The sequence below is a fragment of the Pseudoliparis swirei genome, chromosome 9, assembly GCF_029220125.1.
Source record: "Pseudoliparis swirei isolate HS2019 ecotype Mariana Trench chromosome 9, NWPU_hadal_v1, whole genome shotgun sequence".
NCBI classification, from domain to species: Eukaryota; Metazoa; Chordata; class Actinopteri; order Perciformes; family Liparidae; genus Pseudoliparis; species Pseudoliparis swirei.
The window spans coordinates 17,988,531-18,014,702 of NC_079396.1; the positions used below are offsets into that span (position 1 = coordinate 17,988,531).

The window sequence follows — 26,172 nt, forward strand, 5'->3', positions numbered from 1 at the left end:
GAGTTCCAGTTTATGTGCCATCACAATTGTTTTTTAAAGAACAAAATATGTTACACAGCTCATCAAATCCTTTTGTCTAAAACACATAATGGACCATTTTTATCGGTATTTAAAAGATAAAAATAAAAAAAGTGTGAAGGATCATTTAAAAGTGTCCTGATTGGCACAGGTGTCAGTTTTAGTCTCCACTTCTTTGAGGGAAGAGAGCTTGTGGGATCATTTCGAGAATTCTGCCGTGTGGCCGAGAGCTTTTGAAAGGATGGCTTTTCTTTGAAGGTGTGTAACCTGGTACGTTGGGGCCACGTGAGCAGATGTGGAGGGCTGTGGAGGGGCCGGCTGAGGCTCCTGGGGAGCTGTTGCTGGCATCTGGAACTCTTGTGCATTAGTCTTGGCCACGCCGCCTTGAATGTCGCCTGCCTGTGGTCGGGCACAGGCGGTGACGGTGCCGTCAGGCCTGGCAAGAGAGGAAGAAGAGAATCGCCCGAAGATGGAGCTGAGATCATCGGGCCCCCTCACCACCACCTCCTCCTCCTCCTCCTTGCCATCTGGATGGTACTGTTTTAGGCGGATGTGCCAGGCCAGGCTGCAGACTGCAGTCACGGTCTTAAACTGGTGGATGACATTCCGTGGGATGAAGTAAATGTCGTCGTCACAGAGCTGGACACGGACGTAGTGGATGCCCTCCCTCCGCAGCTGGTTGAGCTTGGCATCGTCGACCCACTGGACACACTGCATGAAAACACATTGAACATTTTAGCAGGATATGCCACCTGGAGGAAAATAATCAAACAAAGACACAGATCCTAATGGATTTTGAATACCAGTTCTCACCTGAGACACTGGGGGCTCGTACAGATCCAGCTGCAGCCTGTGGACTACTTCATTGAAGTCCCCAGCATTGAAGCACACAACGTCTTTGGTTATTCGAGGTTAGTTATTCCTGAAACAGATTGCACAAAAAGCATTATGTGAATAAAATGTCAATGCAACCATTAAAAAAAAAAAAAAAAAGTAGGGTTGGTAATATTCTTTAAAAACATGTTTGGGTTATATTTGTCGAAATGCTTGGCAGCAATCAATAAATCAAATGCTCTCTCAAAAAAAAAAAGGAAACACCTCCGGTGTCTTGCTGTCGCCAATCATGTCATCAACTGGAGTGAAGTGATTGGACGGGCTACCTTTTTGTCTGCCTGCATACACAAGCTGCTAGCTTGACACCTGCGAGAACTAATAATAAATATCGTCATTATTTACATTCATTAAGATCATTTTGAGGGAGGGGCCTATGAGGGAAGCCTTTCGGTGCCGTTAACTCGACTACCTTCTCGCTAGATTGAGCAACTTTTGGAAACCCAGTGCTGTGAGCTGCTTACATTGGTAAAGCAACACTGGGCTGGAGTTTTCACTTTGATTTTAACACTTTCTCAACATCACCACCTCTCGCTGTACTGACTGTAAAGTCACTCACCATTCTCCAAAGTGCACCGCCTTCAGAACCCCCACAGCAGCAGTGCTCTGCCAGTCGAAGCTCTGGCCCACATGGTCAGCATGCGCCTTCGTTCGGTCCTCAAACAAAACCTCTCTGGGTTCACTGGCCCTCGGCAGGTAGTGTAGATTTTTGATCTCATTCATAGACCTAGACAGAAAGATGGGAGGGGGTAGTGAAAGAACAAAAAGACTTTCACAATCATACCTAAACTCATAATCACAACTGCTCTTCCCTGTATTTCATATATTATGCATGTGGAAATGGAACTGCGTTCATATATTTCCTCTACAGCTGGAGCTGTACCTGCGTCTCTTGAATGGAGACTTGGGCATGTCAGCAGTGGGTACCATTTGTTCTCCTGGTCGCACCCACATGATGGGCCCATCGTCACTTTGAGAGCGACAGTCCAGCTTCAGACTGGAGAGGCTTCCCCACGGTAGGGTCATCTGTGGTGTGACACACACACACACACGCATATATTCAAACACACATGCGCGACTGTTTGAGTCAGACAGTATGTTTGTGAGTCACCATATAAAAATAAAATACAGTGTGTGATTTAGAGGGTATGAAAAGTACAACAAATTTAAAGCAATAATACTGAATCAGCAATGGGGTAATTATGGATTGTGGTTCATGAGCTACAAGCCTACGGGTTTCAATAATGAATGTTATTTTTCATTGCTTTGAATTTTTGGTTGTTGAAACCCCTAAAACTGTAATTCATGAATTCATATAGCCCGACGATATCACCAATATTTTTAACTAGTGAACACATGCATTGTATTTCACGTGGTTTGTAATGAGTGAATTTAAATGGAGCATATTTTAATGTTTCTGTCACGTCAAGTTTGACAGCAATGATAATTGCATAGGTTGCACACAGACATGTTTACTAGTTCCTACTTTAATGCATTACATTTCTCTTTCAAAATGGATTTCCAGAGCATCCCCCCCCCAAGGATGGCCCATAGAATATGTATGATTTTTAAAAAATAAATCTTCATCTTTTTGACCTTGAGAAAGGGCGACTCCTCCAGCATGTCCAGGAACTCTGGGAAATAGTTTCCAACTTCCTCATCTACAGCTCCCACCAAGCTGATCTGCCTCATGGGTCCAGACCGGTATGTTCCTGAACAGTAAGTCCGGTTCACCTAGGACAGGAGAAACAGGTTATGTCTTTTAGTGCGTCCCATTCGAGTCTACACACCAATTGTATCCATTATACAGTATAAAATGTACTTTATACTCTGTACGCCGTTTTCCAGTTACTATACATCAAAGCTTCCTCACTTCCTTGGTATTGTGATTACTGCTCAGAGTAAACAGTGTTCAACATTAAAATATTACATTTCACTTATATAATCTTTTAAGATAGAGGTAGAATTTGCACTCGGGCCACAGGGGAGTGGCTGTACCGAAGCCTCCCACGCTAATGATCGTGTTGAGGTATAAGCTGCAGACCACAGCCTGTGATTTCTACACTATTATAGGTCAATTTATTTTTCAAGATTAACTCACGGCTACAAAAAGGTGTAGATAACTGCATAGTAAACATTCCGGACTGTAATAATTGAAGCAAAGGGTTATTATGCTGGCATATGAACATTACTGTGATTTTAAACACCTCACTTTACAACACTTGACCCAGTGAAGCGCAGTAGACACAACAGAGTCTCAGTTTATTCTCTGGACTCTCCAGAGGTGAAATTAACTGAATGCACGAACAGAAAACCGCTGCTGCAGATCCAACATCACACATGTTGACATCCTGACTCTCTCTCTCTCTCTCTCTCTCCTCTCTGCCATCTCTGGAGAGGGGACATGCACATCTTTTGAGACTGCACTATAGTACCCTTGAGATCGAGTCTAATGGTCGGAAAACAAACTTATTTGTATGCGCTGCAATCAGCTCTTTTATACCGGTAGGAAAATCCATATTACTTAACTCTAAAGTTACTTTACCAAAAAAAAATCCCACGATGCAACATGAGGTCTGACTAAACAGGCTACCACCATGCCATGCCAACAGTTGTAATACATTGTATTTGTTTTATGCATACATGCTGTTGCATGCATGTCTATGCTACTTCACTCTTGTTTTGTTTACCATACATTTTGTTATGATTGAGACTAAGGTTTATATGATTAGTCCATTAATCAATTTATTTGAAAAATACTTATCGTCTATTCTGGTAATTCATTCATAATTTTAGGTCATTTAAAAAACACTTTCAGCAAAGGGTTTCTTGTTCCAACTTCTCAAATGTAAACATTTGCTGATTTTCTGAGATTTATGATGCTACAGTTAAGCGTTTGTCTTTTTGGACTGCTGGTTGGACAAAAGGAGTTTGACATTTTTGCACGGATGTCTCACATGTTAAAGACTAAACAATCATATTAATTCATACCAAATCCCAAACTCACTGAGCTGATCAAGAACCACAACATCATATGACCATTGCTCTCATTGAAAGGTTTGATCAATGATAAAAGTGCAGATTAGTACAAAGACCACTTCCTGTTTTACATACCTGAGTGTGAAAGTTGGCAATAGTGGTGGTCTCAATGTCTTTCTTGCCCATTATCTCCATTTTGACTGGTGTGTTGGGGAAGTTGAAGGCAAAGTAGTCCAGGAAGTCAGGTAGGAAGGCAGCGGCACTGTGCACCACCGCCAAGGCATACGAGGCGGCACCTCTGTGCCTCTCAGCAAAGGCCAACTGCAGAAACTCCTGTGAGAAGCACTCCATCTCAGCCGGGCTGAGACAAGCGATCTCATCAGCATACACGTGTAGAACCGATCCCCCGCCATTGGCTTGCCTTTCCTCATGCATGAAGCGTCCGCACCAGGTGCCCCAGGGCTCCAGACTAACTTTTTTTACTAGGAGCACAGTGGCCCCTAACTTAAAATTTTAGGGGCGCAAGCAGAAAATTTAGGGGCGCACACAGGGTTTTTCCTGGGTCATAATGGGTCTTCGGTGCTCCCCAAAACATCTATTCAAGCAAGTCGAGCTATTGAGTGAGTGATCAGCAGCTGGCCGCTCTGTCCATTCACGCACCTCACAGTTGTGTATTGATCAGACAAGAAGACACGCTTATCAACTCCAGTGGTTCCCCTACCATTATAACAGTGTTGCACACTTGGACATATGACATCCAGGCGTGTATGGTTTTTGAATGGTTTATATCAACTCACGGAAACTGAAAGCACAGAAACAGAACACACTCAGCAACATCACTGCAGACTGCAGGCTGTGGATCTATCTGGCTAACTACTTTATACATATACATACAAACAACACATTGGCTTACACTATCACTCTAACTACTCCATTCACCCTGGCGACATTCTGCACATTCACACAACTCTCATTCTCACAGGTTACAGGTGGTTACTACTGTTCCTCACTCGCTAGCATGACTCTGACGCACTATATACCCTTCGACACATCATCACATCACATTCACGCAACTCCGACATACATTCACATATTACATATTACATATTCGGATTACTGACGATGATCCCTGTCGCTACCTTTATATAGTTAATCACGTTTACTGACCTGAAAGCACAGAAACAGAACACACTCAGCAACATCACTGCAGACTTGCAGGCTGTGGATCTATCTGGCTAACTACTAGCGGAGGGTTTTCCCTCGCTTTCATCCAGAAGGACCCCTGAGCTGACCTGAGTGCCTGTACCATTGTTAACCCTTCACACACATGCATACACACACCAGGAGAATAATGACACAATTAACAATCAATAACAATACAAATACAATAAAATAAATATCAATGTCCAGTGTTACTGAGGGCCCCACACTCTCCCCTCCAAAATGAATGTCGACCCGACATTCCAGATTTCCCAGAGTATTTCAATCTTCAACTGGTGAGTTATGGCAGTAGGCTCTATGAGAGTCAGCCTTTCAGGATACTTTCTGCATAACAGTCTTTGACATGACATTCATCTCTCGCTTATGTCATGGGTTAGCAGCAGACACCACTGGCCGGGTGATATCTGATGCGCTATTCCGCTAGTCTTGCGGCTATGTATCCTGGACTGAAAGGTTTTGACCTTATGTCCTACCCCATAACCCATCACACAGACCCACATGCAATACTGTATGTTTCACATATCCCTGTATTATTCTTCATGGTAAGTGGTCTGAGTTCTAGTACTCTCCTTATTGACACTCATGGACTTGTACACTGACCTATTAACTTCCTATTTCCTTTTAAGCGAAACACTTATGAACACGTGTCTCATATTACTCTTTCACAACAACCAAACCAAACGTGAAACTACAACCCTTTTTCTTCCATTACTTCTGTATGGATACGACTGATGGTTGACCTAGTCTGTTGTAAATTAGTGTTTTGGGTGGATTTCTTTGTCGTAAAGGATATTTTCTGGTGGAAGCTGGTGGCAACTCAGGATCACTCTCGTCTGCTTCATCAGATGACGACCCATGTCCAGCTTTGACCTCGTCTGCTCCATCAGATGACGACCCTTGTCCAGCGTTGACCTCGTCTGCTTCATCCGATGACGACACTTGTCCAGCTTTGACCTCGTCTGCTCCATCCGATGACGACACTTGTCCAGCTTCCCCTCTTTCGCCATGCTCCACCTCTGGTTCCATGCTGCCTTCATCATCTCTTACTGGACCCTCCTCTTCTTCGGCGGTTTGCTCCAGTTCTCTGACAGTGGCTTGTGGCTGGAATTCCTCTGCTTTTGCTCTCAGCTGGCTAACATGTTGAAGAGATTCTGCTGGTCGTGTGATGATGACTCTCCAGTTCTTTTCGTCCTCCGAGCTACTGTCAGAGTTTCTGTCCTTCTGTTTTTGCTGTTTTTTCTTCGTTATACCTGTGTTCGACTTCTTTTTTTTCATTTTCTCTTTCTCTTGTTTCACTTCTTCCACCGGCAGGAAGTCACAGGGCAGTAACAGATTTCTGTGCAGTACTCTGGTCCTTCCTGGGCCTCTCTCTGGCTGTACAACGTAGACAGGACTGTCCTTATGTTTTCTCTCGGTTATCACATGGATTCTCTCTTCCCAATATGATCTGAGTTTTCCTGGTCCTCCTCTGTCTTTGAAGTTTCGCACCAGTACTCTACACCCTGGGTGTAGCTCACCTCCATAAGGTTTTTGGTCATAGTGCTTCTTCGCTCTATTGTTCTCCTTCTGGACTGTCTGCGATGCTAGCCTGTATGCCTCCTGCATCCGCCTTCTCCACTTGCATATTCATTGTGAGAAGCCCCCTGGTCAGTTGGTTTCAGGCCAAACATCATGTCAACAGGAAGTCTAGGGTTCCTACCATAGAGAAGGTAGTATGGGGCATATCCTGTTGCTTCACTTCGTGTACAGTTATACGCATGCACAACCTTAGCTAAGGAGTTCTTCCAATCTGACTTTGCATCTTCTGTCAGATTTCTGAGCATAGAAAGGAGTGTTCGATTAAATCTCTCCACCTGACCGTTTCCAGCTGGATGGTAGGGTGTTGTGTGTGAACCTTGGATGCCACAGTATTCTTCGAGCTTGGAAAACAGTTTATTCTCAAATTCTCTGCCTTGGTCATGATGCAACTTGGCAGGAAATCCAAACTTGAGCACAAAGTCACCAAATATCTTTTCAGCGGCAGTTTTTGCTGACTTGTTGGTGCATGCGTATGCCTGCGTAACGTGAAGTGATCCATCACAACTAGGATATACTCATATCCTCCCTTACAGCTTTCCAGATGCAAGTAGTCAATTGAGACCATCTCAAAAGGGTAGGTAGTCACTATATTAACCAGTGGTGCTCTGGTTGGCTTGTTCGGTCTCTTCCGTTTGAGGCAGCTGCACACCTTGGTCACATAGTGCTCCACATCTTTTGCATATGAGGCCAATAGAATCGATCTCGGATCAGACTGAGTGTTCGCTCCACGCCGAGGTGTCCCATTTCCTCATGTAGCTCCCTATAGATCAGTTGATGGAATGCTGCAGGTAACACTAGTTGCGCCGAGACACTGACTTTCTGTACAGGATACCATCTTCATTGATGTACAGCTTGTTTTCTCCCTCACTAGAAGAGAGATGTCATTGCGTCTGTCTTTTCCTCCCAGATGAGGCCACTGTCCTGTGATGACATATTCTCTTACCTTGCCAATGACTGGATCATCCTCTTGTGTTTTCTTTAGGTTTTCAATGGATACTTCAGCCACTGGAGATGTTATTCGTTCTTGTTCTACTTCATTGCATGCTGCAGTGATAGTGACTGGACACATCCAGGGCTCATGCTCGTGGAATTCAAGTTGCAGTGCATCTGTGACTGTTGTTATCACCTCGGGCTCCATTTCCTGTGTGCATGTGTGGATGTATTGCTCCATGTCCAGCGGCATTCGCGACAAGCCGTCAGCGTCTCCATTGGCTTTTCCAGGCCGATATTTGATTGAGAACGGAAAGTCGGCTAATTCTGCAATCCAATTCAATTCAATTCAGTTTATTTGTATAGCCCAATTTCACAAATTACAAATTTGTCTCGGAGTGCTTTACAATCTGTACACATAGACATCCCTGCCCCAAAACCTCACATCGGACCAGGAAAAACTCCCAAATAACCCTTCAGGGGGAAAAAAAGGGAAGAAACCTGGAGGAGAGCAACAGAGGAGGATCCCTCTCCTAGGATGGACAGATGCAATAGATGTAATGTGTACAGAAGGACAGATTTAGAGTTAAAATACATTCAATGAATATGACAGAGTGTATGAATAGTTCATAGTAGGCATATTCCACGATGGAGACCTCCACGATCCATCAGGCAGATGGCGGTGGGGAGGAGGAGGGCGGAGTCTCAACAGGACAGTGGCGTAGTCATGAGCAGGAATTCCACCCAGACGATCCATCAGGCAGATAGGATCTATGCCGTCTCATAGGGTCCGATGACCCCATGAGACGTAAAGTCAAAAGGACTTCCGGGAGAAAGCAGAGTTAGTAACGTGTGATTGAGAGATGAAAATTCATCCTTAAGGAGAGAAAAAGAGGAGATAGGTACTCAGTGCATCCTAAAACGTCCCCGGCAGCTATAAGCCTATAGCAGCATATCAAGGGGCTGGACCAGGGCAATCCTGATTCAGCCCTAACTATAAGCTCTGTCAAAGAGGAAGGTCTTAAGTCTACTCTTAAACGAGGTGACTGTGTCTGCCTCCGGACTGAAATTGGAAGCTGGTTCCATAAAGAGGAGCTTGATAACTAAAGGCTCTGGCTCCCATTCTACTTTTTAAGACTCTAGGAACTACAAGTAGTCCCGCATTTAGTGAGCGTAGCTCTCTAGTGGGGCAATATGGTACGACAAGCTCCTTAAGATATGATGGAGCATCACCAATCAAGGCTTTGTAGGTTAAGAGAAGAATTTTAAAAGTGATTCTTGATTTTACTGGGAGCCAGTGCAGAGCAGCTAGTGCAGGAGTGATGTGATCTCTTTCTTAGTTTTAGTGAGAACACGAGCTGCAGCATTCTGGATCAACTGGAGGGACCTAAGAGATTTATTAGAGCAGCCTGCTAATAAGGAGTTGCAGTAATCCAGTCTCAAGTAACGACGTGAACCAATTTTTCTGCATCTTTTGAGACAAGATGTGCCTGATTTTGAAATATTACGTAGATGAAAGAATGCAGTCCTTGAGATTTGCTTTACGTGGGAGTTAAAGGACAAGTCCCGATCAAAGATAACGCCAAGATTCTTTACAGTGGTGTTGGATGCCAGGGCAATGCCGTCTACAGAATCCACATCACCAGATAATTGATCTCTGAGGTGCTCAGCGGCCGATTAAAATTACCTCGGTTTTGTCTGAGTTTAACATCAAGAAGTTGCAGGTCATCCATGTTTTTATGTCTTTAAGACATGCTTGAATTTTACAGAGTTGGTTGCTCTCCTCTGGTTTTATCGATAAATATAGTTGAGTGTCATCTGCATAACAATGAAAGTTTATGGAGTGTTTCCTGATAATATTGCCCAAAGGAAGCATGTATAAGGTAAATAAAATTGGTCCAAGCACAGAACCTTGTGGAACTCCGTGATTAACGTTGGTGGTTATCGGCGTCATCGTTTACAAATACAAACTGAGATCGATCTGATAAATAGGATTTAAACCAAATTAGTGCCGTGCCTGAAATGCCAATCGACTGCTCCAGTCTCTGTAACAGGATGTCATGGTCAATGGTGTCGAATGCAGCACTAAGGTCTAACAAGACCAGGACAGAGAGGAGTCCTTTATCTGCTGCCATTAAGAGGTCATTTGTAATTTTCACCAGTGCCGTCTCGGTGCTGTGGTGTTTTCTAAATCCTGATTGAAATTTCTCAAATAAACTATTATGATGTAGAAAGTCGCACAACTGATTTGCGACCACTTTCTCAAGGATCTTGGAGAGGAAGAGGAGGTTAGAGATCGGTCTGTAGTTAGCCAATACCTCTGGATCCAGAGTGGGCTTCTTCAGGAGAGGTTTAATAACAGCCACCTTGAAGGAGTGTGGTACGTGGCCTGTTAGCAGAGACACATTGATAATATCTAATAGAGAGCCGCCAATTAAAGGCAAAACGTCTTTAAGCAGCCTCGCCGGGATGGGGTCCAAGAGACAGGTAGACGTGTTCAAGTAGAAACCGTTGAAAATAATTGGTCACGGTTGATAGGAGAAAATCCTCCAAATATACACCAGGGCATACAGCGGTTTCCAAGGCCATTCCACTTGAGAACAGATTGGCACTGGTTATGGGCAAGAGATTATTAATCTTGTCCCTAATAGTTAAAATCTTTTCATTAAAGAAGTTCATAAAGTCATTACCACTAAGGTTTATAGGAATGCTCGGCTCCACAGAGCTGTGACTCTCTGTCAGCCTGGCTACAGTGCTGAAGAGAAACCTGGGGTTGTTTTTTTTTTTTTTTCTATTATTGATGAGTAATAGGCTGCTCTGGCATTACGGAGGGCCTTCTTATATGTTTTAAGACTATCTCGCCAAACTAAGCGGGATTCTTCGAGATTAGTTGAGCCATATGCGTTCAAGCTTTGACGTGCTTGCTTCAGTTTGCGGGTCTGAGGGTTATACCAGGGAGCAAACCTCCTCTTCCTCACTGTCTTCTTCTTCAGAGGGGCTATCGAGTCCAGTGTCATTCTCAGAGAGCCTATGGCACTGTCAACAAGATGATCAATCTGGGACGGACTAAAGTTAGACCAGGAGTCCTCTGTTATATTGAGACGTGGTATCGAATCAAATACAGAAGGAATCGCTTCTTTAAATTTAGCTACAGCACTATCAGTTAGACATCTAGTGTAGAAACTTTTGACTAACGGAGTACACTCCGGTAGTATAAATTCAAAAGTTATGAGGTTGTGGTCTGACAGAAGAGGATTCTGTGGGAAGACGTTCAAATGCTCAATGTCAACGCCATAAGTAAGAACAAGATCAAGCGTGTGGCCAAAGCTGTGAGTGGGTTTCTGTACTCTCTGACAGAAGCCAATCGAGTCCAACAAGGAGATGAATGCAGCACTAAGGCAATCATTATCAACATCCACATGGATATTAAAATCTCCAACAATAATAACTTTATCGGTTTTAAGAACCAAACTTGATATAAATTCTGAGAATTCAGATATAAACTCTGAATATGGACCTGGTGGCGGGTACAGAATCACAAATCGAATTGGCTGTAGTGTTTTCCAGGTTGGATGTGAAAGACTAAGAACAAGGCTTTCAAATGAGGTGTAGTGTAATTTTGGTTGAGGATTAATTAATAGGCTCGATTCAAAGATGGCTGCTACTCCACCTCCTCGACCGGTGCCTCGAGGAATGTGAGTATTAATATGACTTGGAGAGTCGATTCATTCAGGCAGACATATTCTTCATGGCTCAGCCAGGTTTCAGTTAGGCAACATAAATCAATGTGATTATCTGATATTAAATCATTCAGTAACACAGCTTTAGATGACAGAGATCGAATATTTAGGAGACCACATTTAATAGACCTATTTTGTTGCACTGCTGAAATAATTGTGTTAACTTGTATAAGGTTATTGTGTACGACTCCTCTTCTGCTTACTTTTGATTTATTTAATTGAAGTGGCCGTGGGACAGACACAGTCTCTACTCTAAAGTCAAGGGTGGGTAACTGCTCGAATGGAAGAGCAGAGAAGGGTGTTAAACTACAACTCTGCTCCCGGTTCCTGATCTGAACCCTGGGTTGTCATAGATTAAGTCCGTGATCAACTTGGTCATATTTCAGAAATGAGACGCTCCGTCCAACGTGGGATGAATGCCGTCTCTCCTCATCAGATCAGGTTTTCCCAGAAAGTCTTCCAGTTGTCTCGTAGCCAACATTATTCGCTGGGCACCACCTCGACAGCCAGCAGTTGAAAGACATTCGGCTATACAATTCGTCTGTCTGCAAATTTGGGAGAGGGCCAGAAAATTACGGTGTCCGACAACGTCTTGGCATAAGCACACACCGATTCCACATTAATTTTAGTGAGTTCCGAGCGGCGGGCTCGGGCGTCATTACCACCGGCGTGTATTACAATCTGACTGTATCTCCGCTTATCCTTAGCCAGCAGCTTCAAACAAGACTCCACGTCGCCCGCTCTGGCCCCCGGGAGGCACACGACTCTGGTCCGTGGCTTTGCTATTTTCACGTTCCTGACTATAGAGCTCCCGATAACCAGGGTGTGTTCCTCAGCGGGTGTGTCGCTGAGCAGGGAAAACTGGTTCGAAACGACACTGGTTCGGAACGCCACCTGTGTGTCGTGGCGTTCAGCTTTGCTGTTGTCAATACATAAGTTAAGGGATTATTGTCTGTGTAGACAACAAAAGAAGGTGCATAGTACAAGTAATCCCTAAACCTTTCACAGATTGCCCACTTCATGGCTAAGAACTCTAGCTTTCCAGAGTGAAGGTGGTAGTTAGTTTCTGGAGCGGTTAGTGTTCTTGACCCATAACCGATGACAACCAACTTGCCTTGCTGCCTCTGATAAAGTACTGCACCAAGCCCCTGCTGAGAAGCATCACAGTGTAACACAAATGGTTTCTCAAAGTCTGGGTAACCTAGCAGTGGTGGACGCAAAAGGTGCTCCAGGAGCTGGCAGAGCACTTCCTGATGTTGTTCTGTCCAGACGATAGGCTGGCTTGAGGAGTGCTGAGCTGACCTCTTAGTTTTCCCCTTGCTCCTGGTTGCTTTTGATCCTTGAACTTGACTACCTGGCATTTTCTCAGTAGACAGAAGATTGTACAGCGGCTTGGCGATGCGTGAAAAGTTTGGGATGTATGGCCGGTAGTACGACAGGAATCCTAACATTTTCCTCAAGTCGCCGACAGTCTCAGATCTGCGGTCTTTTAGTGCCTGTACTGGTGCTATTTCTGCTGGATCCATGCAATAGCCATCCTTTGACACAATCTTGCCTAAGAATCTCACCCTGTCTTTAAACACTTCACACTTTTTAGCTGTCAGTTTTACTCCATGTGCTTGATAACGACGCAGCACTTCTCTCAAATCTTGAAGATGTTCTTCAAAGGATTTGCTGTGGACAAGATTGTCATCCAAGTACGGCTGTGATGTTTCATCTCTGAGACCTGTAAGACATTCCTCCATACTGCGCTGGAATTCTGCTGGAGCTGAGGACAGGCCGAAAGGATCCGTACCACTCATATAAGCCCCATGGTGTAATAAAAGCAGTAAGCGGTCGACTACTCTCCTCCATGAAACCCTGATGGTAAGCCTTGCCTTGGTCCAGCACAGAGAACCACGCACTTCCACTCAGGCTGTTTAGCATGTCTTGTACTCTGGGAATAGGGTGCCGATCAGGAATCGATTTTTGATTCAGTTCCCGTAATCTATGCACAAACGCAAACTTCCATCTTTCTTACGCCCACAGACAATTGGTGAAGAGTATGGGGACCGGAATTCTTTATCCATCCTCTATTCAGTAGATCCTCCAAATACTCCTTCACCTCCTTGTGAAGCGGTTTGGGTACAGAGATGTAGGTGCGTCTTACGGAGTTGTGTCACTTAATCGGATTTTCAACTGCAGAGATGGGATACATCCCACATCACTGTCGTCCTTTGAGAATGCCACACATTCTTCCCGTAGCATTTGTCTAACTTGTTCCTGCTGGTCTGTAGTCAGGTGATCAACTGATACTGGAGGGTCCCATCCATCTTCTTTGACTGTGTTCCCCTGTCTGTGTTGTTCTTGGTGCTTCTCAGGAATGCTGTCTGATGTTGCCGTGATTCTCTGACAAGCTGTTCTGACTGTTAGCTCACTAGCATGAACTGGTTTTACATCCACTGGATATATAGCTTTGACTTGTTGCAGCTTTCCCAACACTGTGCGAGGGAAGAGAGTGATATCTTGCTTGCTTCCATTAGTGACAGGGATAGCCACTCTTGACCAATTTCCTTTCTGCAGGCAGATGACGGTGTCAGTAATGTTCAAGCCCTCTGGCCACTTTGGGATCTCCTCAGCTTCAAAAAGAACTTCCTGTTTTGTATAGAGGGGACCTGTCCTAACACTACACTTCACCTCTCTGGTCTGACCTGCTGGAATCACTGTCTTTAGCCTCCCAAGCTTAACCACTCCTTCCCGGTCATTCTGGTCACGACTCTGTATCAGATGGATCAACACCTCTGCTTTTTTACAGTCAATGGAGAAAGCTTATTTTACCACAACAGGTGTCTGTTCTGGATGCTGCTCCATTCCACTCATTACAAGATGCTCGATTGCATTGTAGCCAATAATCGGTGGGTCTGCTACACCTGGCTGGTCCGAAACAAGCACTGGCACGAGTAGCTCTGGTTGAGGACCCTTACTTGATGCCAACTTGAACTTCAGCTCAACCCAGCCAGCGAAGGGGATGGGTGTTTGATTTGCTGCTTTGCCAACAAGAGTCTCATCTTCATCCAAGAGTTCATTCATGCTCCGTAGCCGGATATGTGGGAGACAGCATTTCCTCCAACTTTCGTTGATAATCGTGACTTGTGAACCTGTGTCCCACAGTGCTCGTGTTGCTACTCCCTCAAAGAAACAGTCCACCATACACTTTCTTCCAATAAGGGCCTTCAGCTTGGCTTGGCGTAGTGAGAGATGGCTAGCATAGGTAGCACCAACTGTCTGTTCAGTCTTCCCACTTTTCTCCAACTCCGCCTCCAGCTGCCTGATACGGTCACACAACAGCTCGTGCACCTTTTCATCTGGCTCTGTGTGGCTTGGAGCTAATGCTTCTGGGGGTGAGACTGTTTGGATCGTCACATTTAAGCGGTCAAATTTCCTATCTGCTCTACAGCCTCTGGAAAGGTGCCCTGTCTGACCACACTTAAAGCAGTGTTCACACTGATCACCTGTTCCCTGCTCCTGACACGCTCTACATCCTCTCTCGTAGTACCTCTGACTTGGCGTTTGGGCCATTGGGAGTTAGTTAGGCTTTTCTTCATTTCTGCCATTTCTTCCCTCAGCAATCTGACTGTTTCATACAGTTCTGAGTCTCTTGGACTGGTGACAGCAGGTGTTTTATAATACTTCGGCTTCACAACCTCTGCAGACTGATCCTGAAACCCAACTCTAGCTTTGACTGCACCCTGATGCTGAGGACTGGGCTGCATTTCTGTCCGTAGTTCATTCACTTTTGGTGATTTACTGCTACTGTTCCTACTTTGCTTCGACTGTCTCTCGAGTTCTACACTAGCTGCTTCGTTCATCCTGTCAATGAGTATTTCATCTGTCACTCTCTGTTCATCAAGATAAGGCTTAAGCTGAAACTTGATGTGGTCGCTTAACAACCCAGTACTAACTGACCTCAAGAATTTCTTCTGGATAAGCTCAGGACTGTATTGTTCATCTGACTCTCCCTCTCTCGAAGCAAGTAAAAGTCTTTCTTTCAACTCAATGGCTCTAAAGAGGAAGTTTTGAGGGGACTCACGACTCTCTTGTGTTATATTTACTAGCCTGTGTGCATTTTCTACCTGTGAGGCGAGACTACTGACTACTTGGATCCTGCTAAGTATCTTCTTTAAACTAGTTTTATCTGCTAAAGTTACTGTTGTATTTGTTGTTTAAAGCTGCTAGATTGTTAGTCTGTCCTGTTTTAAGGAGTTGTTTTGGTAGAGAGGTGTGTCCTGTGTTCCGACACCTGAATCTTCACTGATTGGACGAGCGATCGTCACCTGGTTTCTATTGAGTGTCATTTGAATACCAAAAGCCAAGGGGCGGTGTCAACGCGGCTGGAGGTAATTGGCACTAACTTGGGCTCATAACCAGGTGGGGTTTTTCGCGTCAGCTGTAGCGTCAGCGTGACTCATCGGACGAAAACTCGGAGGACAAAGACATAGGAGTCTTCCGTTGGAGTCTTCGGGGGTGGCTGAGTATTTCCCCATTTTTTAAATATGTGTGTCTTTTCCATACCTGTGCGTATCTCTACTCGTAGTTACTATAGGACTCGCTCATTCATGTGCGGAACCCCTCCTCTGTTATCCTTCCTACCCGTTCTACTCACACCCAGCACCTGGTCACAGGAGGCCTCTGGAACTGTCAGTCAGCCAACCGCAAGGCCGACTTCATCTCTGGCTTTGCTGTGGAGCAGTCGCTTGACTTCCTGGCTCTCACTGAGACCTGGATCACAGCAGACAACACGTCTACCCCGGCTGCTCTCTCCTCTGCCTTCTCCTTTAGCCACACACCCAGACCCTCTGGTCGGGGTGGAGGTACAGGTTTACTCATCTCACCCACATGGTGTTTCTGTCCCTACCCGCTTCCACTCTTTATCCCACTGACTTTTGAGTTTCATGCGGTGACCGTTACTCATCCGGTTCAACTTCACATTGTTGTTCTCTACCGTCCCCCTGGTTCTTTGGGAGATTTCTTGGACGAGCTAGACGTCCTCCTATCGAACTTCACGAACCACGGCCCCCCGCTCATCCTTCTGGGTGACTTTAACATCCAGACAGAGAAGTCATGTGATCTCTTACTCTTACTGTCTTCCTTTAACCTCTCACTCAGTCCCTCCCCTCCTACTCACAAAGCCGGCAACCACCTTGACTACATTTTCACAAGAAACTGCTCTACCTCTAACCTCACTGTGACTCCTCTCCATGTCTCTGACCACTTCTTCATCTCTTACTCTCTCGCTCTCTGGTACTGACAACCCACCCATATCTACAGACTCTGCACCTGTACGCCGCAACATTCGCACCTCTGCCCCTCCTCTCTGGCCTCCTCTGTCCTATCTGCTCTCCCTCAACTGACTGCTTCTCACTCATGCATCCTAACTCTGCCGCAGACACTCTCCTCTTTCCCTGTCTTCATCTCTTGATTCTCTTTGTCCTTTTAAGACACGACCGGTTCGAAATCCTCTCCGGCTCCGTGGTTGTCGGACTCGGTGCGCCGAGAGAGCCACCCCAAGCGGCGGAAAGAAAATGGCGAAATCGAATCAAGCGGAAGACTTGCTCTTCTATCAATCTCTCCTCTCCTCCTTCTCTTCCTCTATCTCTGCAGCCAAAAGCTCGTTCTACCTGACCAAAATTCAGTCTTCCTTCTCTAACCCCAAAAACTCTTCTCTATCTTTTCCAACCTCCTTGATCCGCTGTCCCGCTCCTCCTTCCACCCTTTTGCCGAGCCACTTTGTCGACTACTTTACAAACAAGATAGACGACATACGCTGCTCCTTTACAAATCCATCTTCTATCACCTCACCAACACTAACTTCTTCATCCCCCTCTCTTTCCTCTTTCACCCCCTTGTCTCCCAATCAAGTTCTTAGCTTGGTGACCTCCGCCCGACCGACCACCTGCCCTTGACCCCGTCCCGTCTCCCATTCTCCAGGCTATTGCTCCTGACCTTCTGACCTTCCTCACCCATCTTATTAACAGCTCCCTCTCAACTGGCTGTTTCCCTTACCTCCCCTAGGGACCTGAGTGTCAGGAGGCATAGATTTCGGATGTCCGGGTACCAAAAACTTCGGCCTGAATCTTGGAGCCTTTTCGGGGGCGCTAAAAATCGAAACACACCTCGGGCTCACAGTGCCCCTTCCCGCGCTACATCTGGGAAAAAAAGATTTCAATTCTGACCTTCGATCGCAGAGTTATGATTTTTTAAAAAATGTATTACAATGTATGCCAATCCTCCCGTGCCAGTTTTCGCCACCAGAGGGCATAAATGACCCATGTATTAAACTGTGTCATTTGGCATACACCTTCATGGGCCGGCCGTGTATGCCAATTTACCCTAACTTTGGCTCTACTACGGGAGGAGGATGGTCAATTTGCAAGAAAAGTACCCAGGATCAGGGGCACACCTCCTAGGGGCACATCAGTCAGGGATGTCTGAACCCATGGTCCTTGACCCTGTATTTTTATTCTCAATATTCACTTCAAAAAATGCTTTAGAAGGCTTGGCTAATGGTTACCATGTGGCTATAGCGATTTTTCAACATGCTCCAAAATGCTTGAAATTGAAACCACAGAGTCCCCAGGGTGGCGTGACTAACATACTCAAAGAACTAACCTCTAGACCCTTCATAAGAGGTACTTTCGGCACTTCCGGTCTAGCATGTAACTTCCGGTTTAGCATGTAAAACGTCCAAAATGCTTGAAAATGAAACGCCAGACAGCCATGGATGCCCTGGTCCTTTATGGGACCACCTTTCCTGGTAAAATGTCACTAAAAGTACCAGGAGAACCATGGTCACATTACGATAAAAGTACCCAGGATTTGGGAACCTTTTCTGGGTACAAAACAGGAGAAATCCCCTTACAATAACCAGTGTCACTTGATGCCCTGAACTAATAACTCCACCTGATCTCTGTGTGGGAGGACCATGGTCAATTTAGCATGCAAGTACCCAGGATTTGGGAACCTTTTCTGGGTACAAAACAGGAGAAATCCCCTTATAATAACCAGTGTCACTTGATGCCCTGAACTACTGACTCCACCTGATCTCTGTGTGGGAGGACCATGGTCAATTTAGCATGCATGTACCCAGGTTTTGGGCACCTTTTCTGGGTACAAAACAGGAGAAATCCCCTTACAATAACCAGTGTCACTTGATGCCCTGAACTAATAACTCCACCTGATCTCTGTGTGGGAGGACCATGGTCAATTTAGCATGCAAGTACCCAGGATTTGGGAACCTTTTCTGGGTACAAAACAGGAGAAATCCCCTTATAATAACCAGTGTCACTTGATGCCCTGAACTACTGACTCCAACTGATCTCTGTGTGGGAGGACCATTGTCACTTTAGCATGCATGTACCCAGGATTTGGGCACCTTTTCTGGGTACAAAACAGGAGAGGAGGACCATGGCCACTTGAGCATGCAAGTACCCAGGTTTTGGGCACCTTTTCTGGGTACAAAACAGGAGAAATCCCCTTAAAATAACCAGGGTCATTTCACATACTCGGTCGGCCCATTAAAGTCTATGTCTAATGACATTTTTTAAAAAGGGTCATTTCAAATACATGTTCATGGGCCGGCCTATTGACACTGATCTGATTGCTATCGGGAGATTAGTGTCATTTCACATACTCGGTCGGCCCATTAAAGTCTATGTCTAATGACATTTTTTAAAAAGGGTCATTTCAAATACACGTCTATGGGCCGGCCGAGTATGCCTATTGACACTGATCTGATTGCTATCGGGAGATTAGTGTCATTTCACATACTCGGTCGGCCCATTAAAGTCTATGTCTAATGACATTTTTTAAAAAGGGTCATTTCAAATACATGTTCATGGGCCGGCCGAGTATGCCTATTGACACTGATCTGATTGCTATCGGGAGATTAGTGTCATTTCACATACTCGGTCGGCCCATTAAAGTCTATGTCTAATGACATTTTAAAAAGGGTCATTTCAAATACACGTTCATGGGCCGGCCGAGTATGCCTATTGACACTGATCTGATTGCTATCGGGAGATTAGTGTCATTTCACATACTCGGTCGGCCCATTAAAGTCTATGTCTAATGACATTTTTTAAAAAGGGTCATTTCAAATACACGTTCATGGGCCGGCCGAGTATGCCTATTGACACTGATCTGATTGCTATCGGGAGATTAGTGTCATTTCACATACTCGGTCGGCCCATTAAAGTCTATGTCTAATGACATTTTTAAAAAGTACCAGGAGAACCATGGTCACATTACGATAAAAGTACCCAGGAATTGAAGCACCTTTCCTGGGTACACAACAGGTAACATGTCACTCAAAGTACCCAGGACTTGAGCCACCTTTCCTGGGTACACAACAGGCAAAATGTCACTCAAAGTACCCAGGACTTGAAGCACCTTTCCTGGGTACACAACAGGTAACATGTCACTCAAAGTACCCAGGACTTGAGCCACCTTTCCTGGGTACACAACAGGTAACATGTCACTCAAAGTACCCAGGACTTGAGCCACCTTTCCTGGGTACACAACAGGTAACATGTCACTCAAAGTACCCAGGACTTGAGCCACCTTTCCTGGGTACACAACAGGTAACATGTCACTCAAAGTACCCAGGACTTGAGCCACCTTTCCTGGGTACACAACAGGTAACATGTCACTCAAAGTACCCAGGACTTGAGCCACCTTTCCTGGGTACACAACAGGTAACATGTCACTCAAAGTACCCAGGACTTGAGCCACCTTTCCTGGGTACACAACAGGTAACATGTCACTCAAAGTACCCAGGACTTGAGCCACCTTTCCTGGGTACACAACAGGTAACATGTCACTCAAAGTACCCAGGACTTGAGCCACCTTTCCTGGGTACACAACAGGTAACATGTCACTCAAAGTACCCAGGACTTGAGCCACCTTTCCTGGGTACACAACAGGTAACATGTCACTCAAAGTACCCAGGACTTGAGCCACCTTTCCTGGGTACACAACAGGTAACATGTCACTCAAAGTACCCAGGACTTGAGCCACCTTTCCTGGGTACACAACAGGTAACATGTCACTCAAAGTACCCAGGACTTGAGCCACCTTTCCTGGGTACACAACATGTAACATGTCAGTCAAAGTACCCAGGACTTGAGCCACCTTTCCTAGGCCGGACCACCAGGAGTGACTATACTGGGGTAAATGTCAGTCAAATCCCCGTCTCAAAGACCTGGGAGGATTGGGGGACAGTGAGGGTCACCAGGCATACATTCCCTCCAAGGCCGGACCACCAGGAGTGACTATACTGGGGTACGTGTCAGTCAAAGATCCAGGGAGGATTGGGGGACAGTGAGGGTCACCAGGCATACATCACATACAAGGCCGGACCACCAGGAGTGACTATACTGGGGTACATGTGAGTCAAAGATCCAGGGAGGATTGGGGGACAGTGAGGGTCACCAGGCATACATCACATACACCAAAGATCCAGGTGAGGATTGGGGACAGTGAGTCACGGGGGACAAAATGCAAAATACAGTGGTCTGTGGGGCCTCTGGAGCTTCTCCATGACCCACTCTGCCTCCCCGCACCCACACTTAGCACCCATCCTGAGTTAAAACCCTCTGACATTTTTGGTTCGGGCCCCTGGTGGTATAAACGGAAAAAAAAAATTATACCACCAGGGTCCAAACGAAGAAATTCGGCATAATGGTTTTAACTCAGGGCAGTGCTTAAGTTTGGGGTCCACGGGTCGGATGGTGAGCAAGGTCAGGAGTAAGCTCCAGAGGCCCCACAGACCAATTGCATATTTTGCCTTTTGTCCGTGACAGTCACTGTCCCCAATCCTCCCTGGATCTTACCCAAGTAAAGTCACCATCGGTTCGGCCTTGGAGGAATGTATGCCTGGTGACAGTCACTGTCCCCAATCCCTGGATCTTTGACTCACATTTACCCAAGTAAAGTCACTATCGGTTCGGCCTTGGAGGGAATGTATGCCTGGTGACAGTCACTGTCCCCCAATCCTCCCTGGATCTTTGACTCACATTTACCCAAGTAAAGTCACTATCGGTTCGGCCTTGAGGGAATGTATGCCTGGTGACAGTCACTGTCCCCCAATCCTCCCTGGATCTTTGACTCACATTTACCCAAGTAAAGTCACTATCGGTTCGGCCTTGGAGGGAATGTATGCCTGGTGACAGTCACTGTCCCCCAATCCTCCCTGGTTCTTTGACTCACATTTACCCAAGTAAAGTCACTATCGGTTCGGCCTTGGAGAGAATGTATGCCTGGTGACAGTCAATGTCCCCAATCAATCCTCCATGGTTCTTTGAGAGGGGGATTTGACTAACATTTACCCAAGTATAGAGTCCTTTGTATGGGTGGAAGATGGTCACTTTAGCATGCAAGTACCCAGGTTTTGGGCACCTTTTCTGGGTACAAAACAGGAGAAATCCCCTTATAATAACCAGTGTCACTTGATGCCCTGAACTACTGACTCCACCTGATCTCTGTGTGGGAGGACCATGGTCAATTTAGCATGCAAGTACCCAGGTTTGGGCACCTTTTCTGGGTACAAAACAGGAGAAATCCCCTTATAATAACCAGTGTCACTTGATGCCCTGAACTAATAACTCCACCTGATCTCTGTGTGGGAGGACCATGGTCAATTTAGCATGCAAGTACCCAGGTTTTGGGCACCTTTTCTGGGTACAAAACAGGAGAAATCCCCTTATAATAACCAGTGTCACTTGATGCCCTGAACTAATAACTCCACCTGATCTCTGTGTGGGAGGACCATGGTCAATTTAGCATGCATGTACCCAGGTTTTGGGCACCTTTTCTGGGTACAAAACAGGAGAAATCCCCTTACAATAACCAGTGTCACTTGATGCCCTGAACTAATAACTCCACCTGATCTCTGTGTGGGAGGACCATGGTCAATTTAGCATGCATGTACCCAGGTTTTGGGCACCTTTCTGGGTACAAAACAGGAGAAATTCTGGGTATAACCAGTGTCACTGTGAGGAGGACCATGGTCAATTTAGCATGCAAGTACCCAGGTTTTGGGCACCTTTTCTGGGTACAAAACAGGAGAGGAGGACCATGGGCTACTTGAGCATGCAAGCACGTGGGTTTGCTGGGTACAAAACAGGAGAAATCCCTTTAAAATAACCAGGGTCATTTCATACTCGGTCGGGCCCATAAAAGTGTATGCCAAATGACAGTTTAATGAACTGTGTCATTTGGCATACATCTTCATGGGCCGGCCGTGTATGCCAATTTACCCTAACTTTGGCTCTACTACGGGAGGAAGATGGTCAATTTGCAAGAAAACTACCCAGGATCGCGGCGATTCCTCCTAGGTGCACATCAGTAAAAGTGGTCTGAGTCTATGGTACTTGGCCCCGTATTTTTATTCGCAATATTCACTTTTTAAAAAGTTTTAGAAGGCTTGGCTACTGATTAGCATGTGGCTTCTAGCGATTTTTCAACATGCTCCAAAATGCTTGAAATTGAAACCACAGAGTCCCCAGGGTGGCGTGACTAACATACTCAAAGAACTAACCTCTAGACCCTTCATAAGAGGTACTTTCGGCACTTCCGGTCTAGCATGTAACTTCCGGTTTAGCATTTAAAACGTCCAAAATGCTTGAAAATGAAACGCCAGACAGCCATGGATGCCCTGGTCCTTTATGGGACCACCTTTCCCGGTAAAATGTCACTAAAAGTACCAGGAGAACCATGGTCACATTACGATAAAAGTACCCAGGAATTGAGCCACCTTTCCTGGGTAAAGAACAGGTAAAATGTCACTCAAAGTACCAGGGACCATGCACCATGGTCACATTACTATACAAGTACCCAGGACTTGAAGCACCTTTCCTGGGTACAACACAGGTGAAATGTCACATTACATGCAAGATTTTCAATCCGCCAAAAGTGATCGAAAATCGGACGCCAGACTTTGGAAAATAGAGCCGAATTATAGAGCCATGGATGGCCTTTAATTCGGCTGGAAGTTCTTTTTCCACAGCGGGTCCGTGACCGCCGTGGCCGAAGAAAGTGTCCGGCGATCGGACTCGAAACCGCCAAAGTGCCCCTCCGCCGCGGAGGTATTTTTCGAGATTTTCAATCCGCCAAAAGTGATTGAAATCCGGAGACCACACACACGCCCCATATGCCGAATTAAAGGTCTCGGTCTGGAGCTCAATTCGGCGGGGTCCGTGGATCCGCTCTCCCCAGGGAAAGCACTCGAAAGTCGGATTCAAACTTTCGCTTCAAACGCCTCCAAAACGCCCCAAAATGGGTCAATCAGGTCGGGTCCACCGCCCTCGGCACCCCGTGATAGTGCACTTTAATTCGGCCGCTTTTGTTCTGGTGACCCCTTATCAAATGAAGACAATGAGCACCATGGTGACATTACTATACAAGTACCCAGGACTTGAGCCACCTTTCCTGGGTACAACACAGGTGAAATGTCACTAAAAGTACCCAGGACTTGAAGCACCTTTCCTGGGTACAAAACAGGTGAAATCCCCTTAAAATAATGAGTGTCACTTGATGCCCTGAACTACTAACTCCAACTGATCTCTGTGTGGGAGGACTATGGTCAATTTAGCATGCAAGTACCCAGGATTTGGGACACCTTTTCTGGGTACAAAACAGGTGAAATCCCCTTAAAATAACCAGGGTCATTTCACATCCCATAAAAGTGTATGCCAAATGACACAGTTTATGTGTCATTTGGCATACATCTTCATGGGCCGGCCGTGTATGCCAATTTACCCCGTCATGATAGTAGCATGTGTCTAATTAGCGATTTTTCAACAAGCTCCAAAATGCTGGAAATTAGAACCCCAGATGGTCATGGATGCCCTGAACAACATACTCTAAGCACAAGTCTGTAGACCCTTCAGAAAGCTAACTTCCGTTAGCAGCATGCTAGCTAGCTAAAACCAACTAATCCTTAAAGAGTGTATCCTGTTGTATACTATATCAAGTTTTTTCAAAAATGACCAAAAAATAAATAAACAAATAATAAAATAATAAATTCCCATTGGCCCATTGAAATCAACAGTCTAATGGTCACTAACAGTCTCAGCAATTCAATAAATGAATCAAGAGCGCCATCTAGCGATTTTTTAAATATGTCACGGCCATGTACTCCAATTGACACAAAGTAACCCATTCCTCCGTGTCGAATGTATGTTGTCCGGAAATACAATGTCACCGTGGTTACTTTCCTGGATGGCGGAATACATTGCATGCGTTTTTAGTGTCAAAGGGGTGACGTTCCCTTACCTGACTCACTACCGCATACCCAACTTGGTTTTTCCCACATGCATCCTTCTGGACTGACCCATCCACATACCCACACCTCCTCTCGGTGAGTGCGACATCTTTCAGGTCAACTCAAACGGCAAACGTGATAGTATCAGCACTTTGACAGTCATGGTGTGCCATTCAATTCTAATTCAGTTTATTTGTATAGCTCCAATGTTCACAAATGGGTACAAATTTGTCTTAGGGAGCCATACAGTCTGTACACATAGACATCCCTGCCTCTAAAAACCTCACATCGGACCAGAAAAACTCCCAAATAACCCTCTTCAGGGGAAAAAAAGGAAGAAACCTGAGGAGAGGCAATAGGAGGAGGAACCTCTCCCTAGGATGTGACAGATGCAATAGATGTAATGTGTACAGAAGCGACAGATTTAGAGTTAAAATACATTCAATGAATATGACAGAGTGTGAATGGTAGTCTATAGTAGGCATAGTTCCATTTATGACCTCCACGATCCAATACCAGGCAGATAGGCGGTGGGAGAGGAGCAAGTGGTAGTCTTCAACAGGACAGTGGCGTAGTCAAGCAGCAGGAATTACCGACCCAGACGTATCCATCATCAGGCAGATAGGGATTTATGTTGCCTCATAGGGTCCGGCGACCCCATGAGACGTAAAGTCAAAAGGACTTCCGGGAGAAAGCAGAGTTAGTAACGGTGATTGAGAGATGAAAATTCATCCTGCTAAAGAGAAAAAGATGAGATAGGTAATCGGTAGCATCCTAAAATGTCCCCCGGCAGCTATAAGCCCATAGGCAGCATATATCAAGGGCTGGACCAGGGCAACCTGGTTATGGCATTCAACGATAAGCTCTGTCAAGAGAGAAGGTCTTAAGTCTACTCTTAAACTGAGAAGCTGTGTCTGCTTCCCGGACTGAAATTGGAAGCTGGTTCCATAAAAGAGGAGCTTGATAACCAAAGGCCTTGAAACCCTATCTCTACTTTTTAAGACTCTAGGAACTACAAGTAGTCCGCAAGATTGATGGCGTAGCTCTCTAGTGAGGGCAATATGGTACTACAAGCTCTCAAGATATATGGAGCATCACCAATCAAGGCTTTGTAGGTTAAGAGAAGAATTTTACAAAGTGATTCCTATTTTTACTGGGGAGCTAGTGCAGCAGCAGCTAGGTAGGAGTGATGTGATCTCTTTTCTTAGTTTCAAGTGAGAACACGAGCTGCAGCATTCTGGATCAACTGAAAGACCTAAGAGATTTGATAGAGCAGCTCACAATGGCAGGAGTTGCAGTAATCCCAGTCTCGAAGTAATCTAACGCGTGAACTAATTTTTCTGTATCTTTTGATACAAGATGCGCCTGATTTTTGAAACATTACGGAATGAAAGAATGCAGTCCTTGAGATTTGCTTTACTGTGGGAGTTAAAGGACAAGTCCCGATCAAAGATAACAGTTATGATTCTTCTACAGTGGTGTTGGATGCCAGGGCAATGTCGCTTGTGAATCCAC

The 26,172-nt window shown here is 45.5% G+C and overlaps 1 protein-coding gene across 1 annotated transcript in view; it reads right to left on the reverse strand.

The window, feature by feature from the left end:
* Positions 1-216: 216 nt before the first annotated feature.
* The window catches only part of LOC130200062 (lysine-specific demethylase 9), a 49,236-nt gene continuing 23,280 nt past the window's right edge, over positions 217-26,172 (reverse strand). Inside the window, 6 exon segments of the mRNA XM_056424011.1 lie at positions 217-729; positions 832-940; positions 1,469-1,636; positions 1,793-1,935; positions 2,506-2,643; positions 4,024-4,345. Coding sequence (XP_056279986.1) covers positions 217-729; positions 832-940; positions 1,469-1,636; positions 1,793-1,935; positions 2,506-2,643; positions 4,024-4,345 — 1,393 coding nt within the window.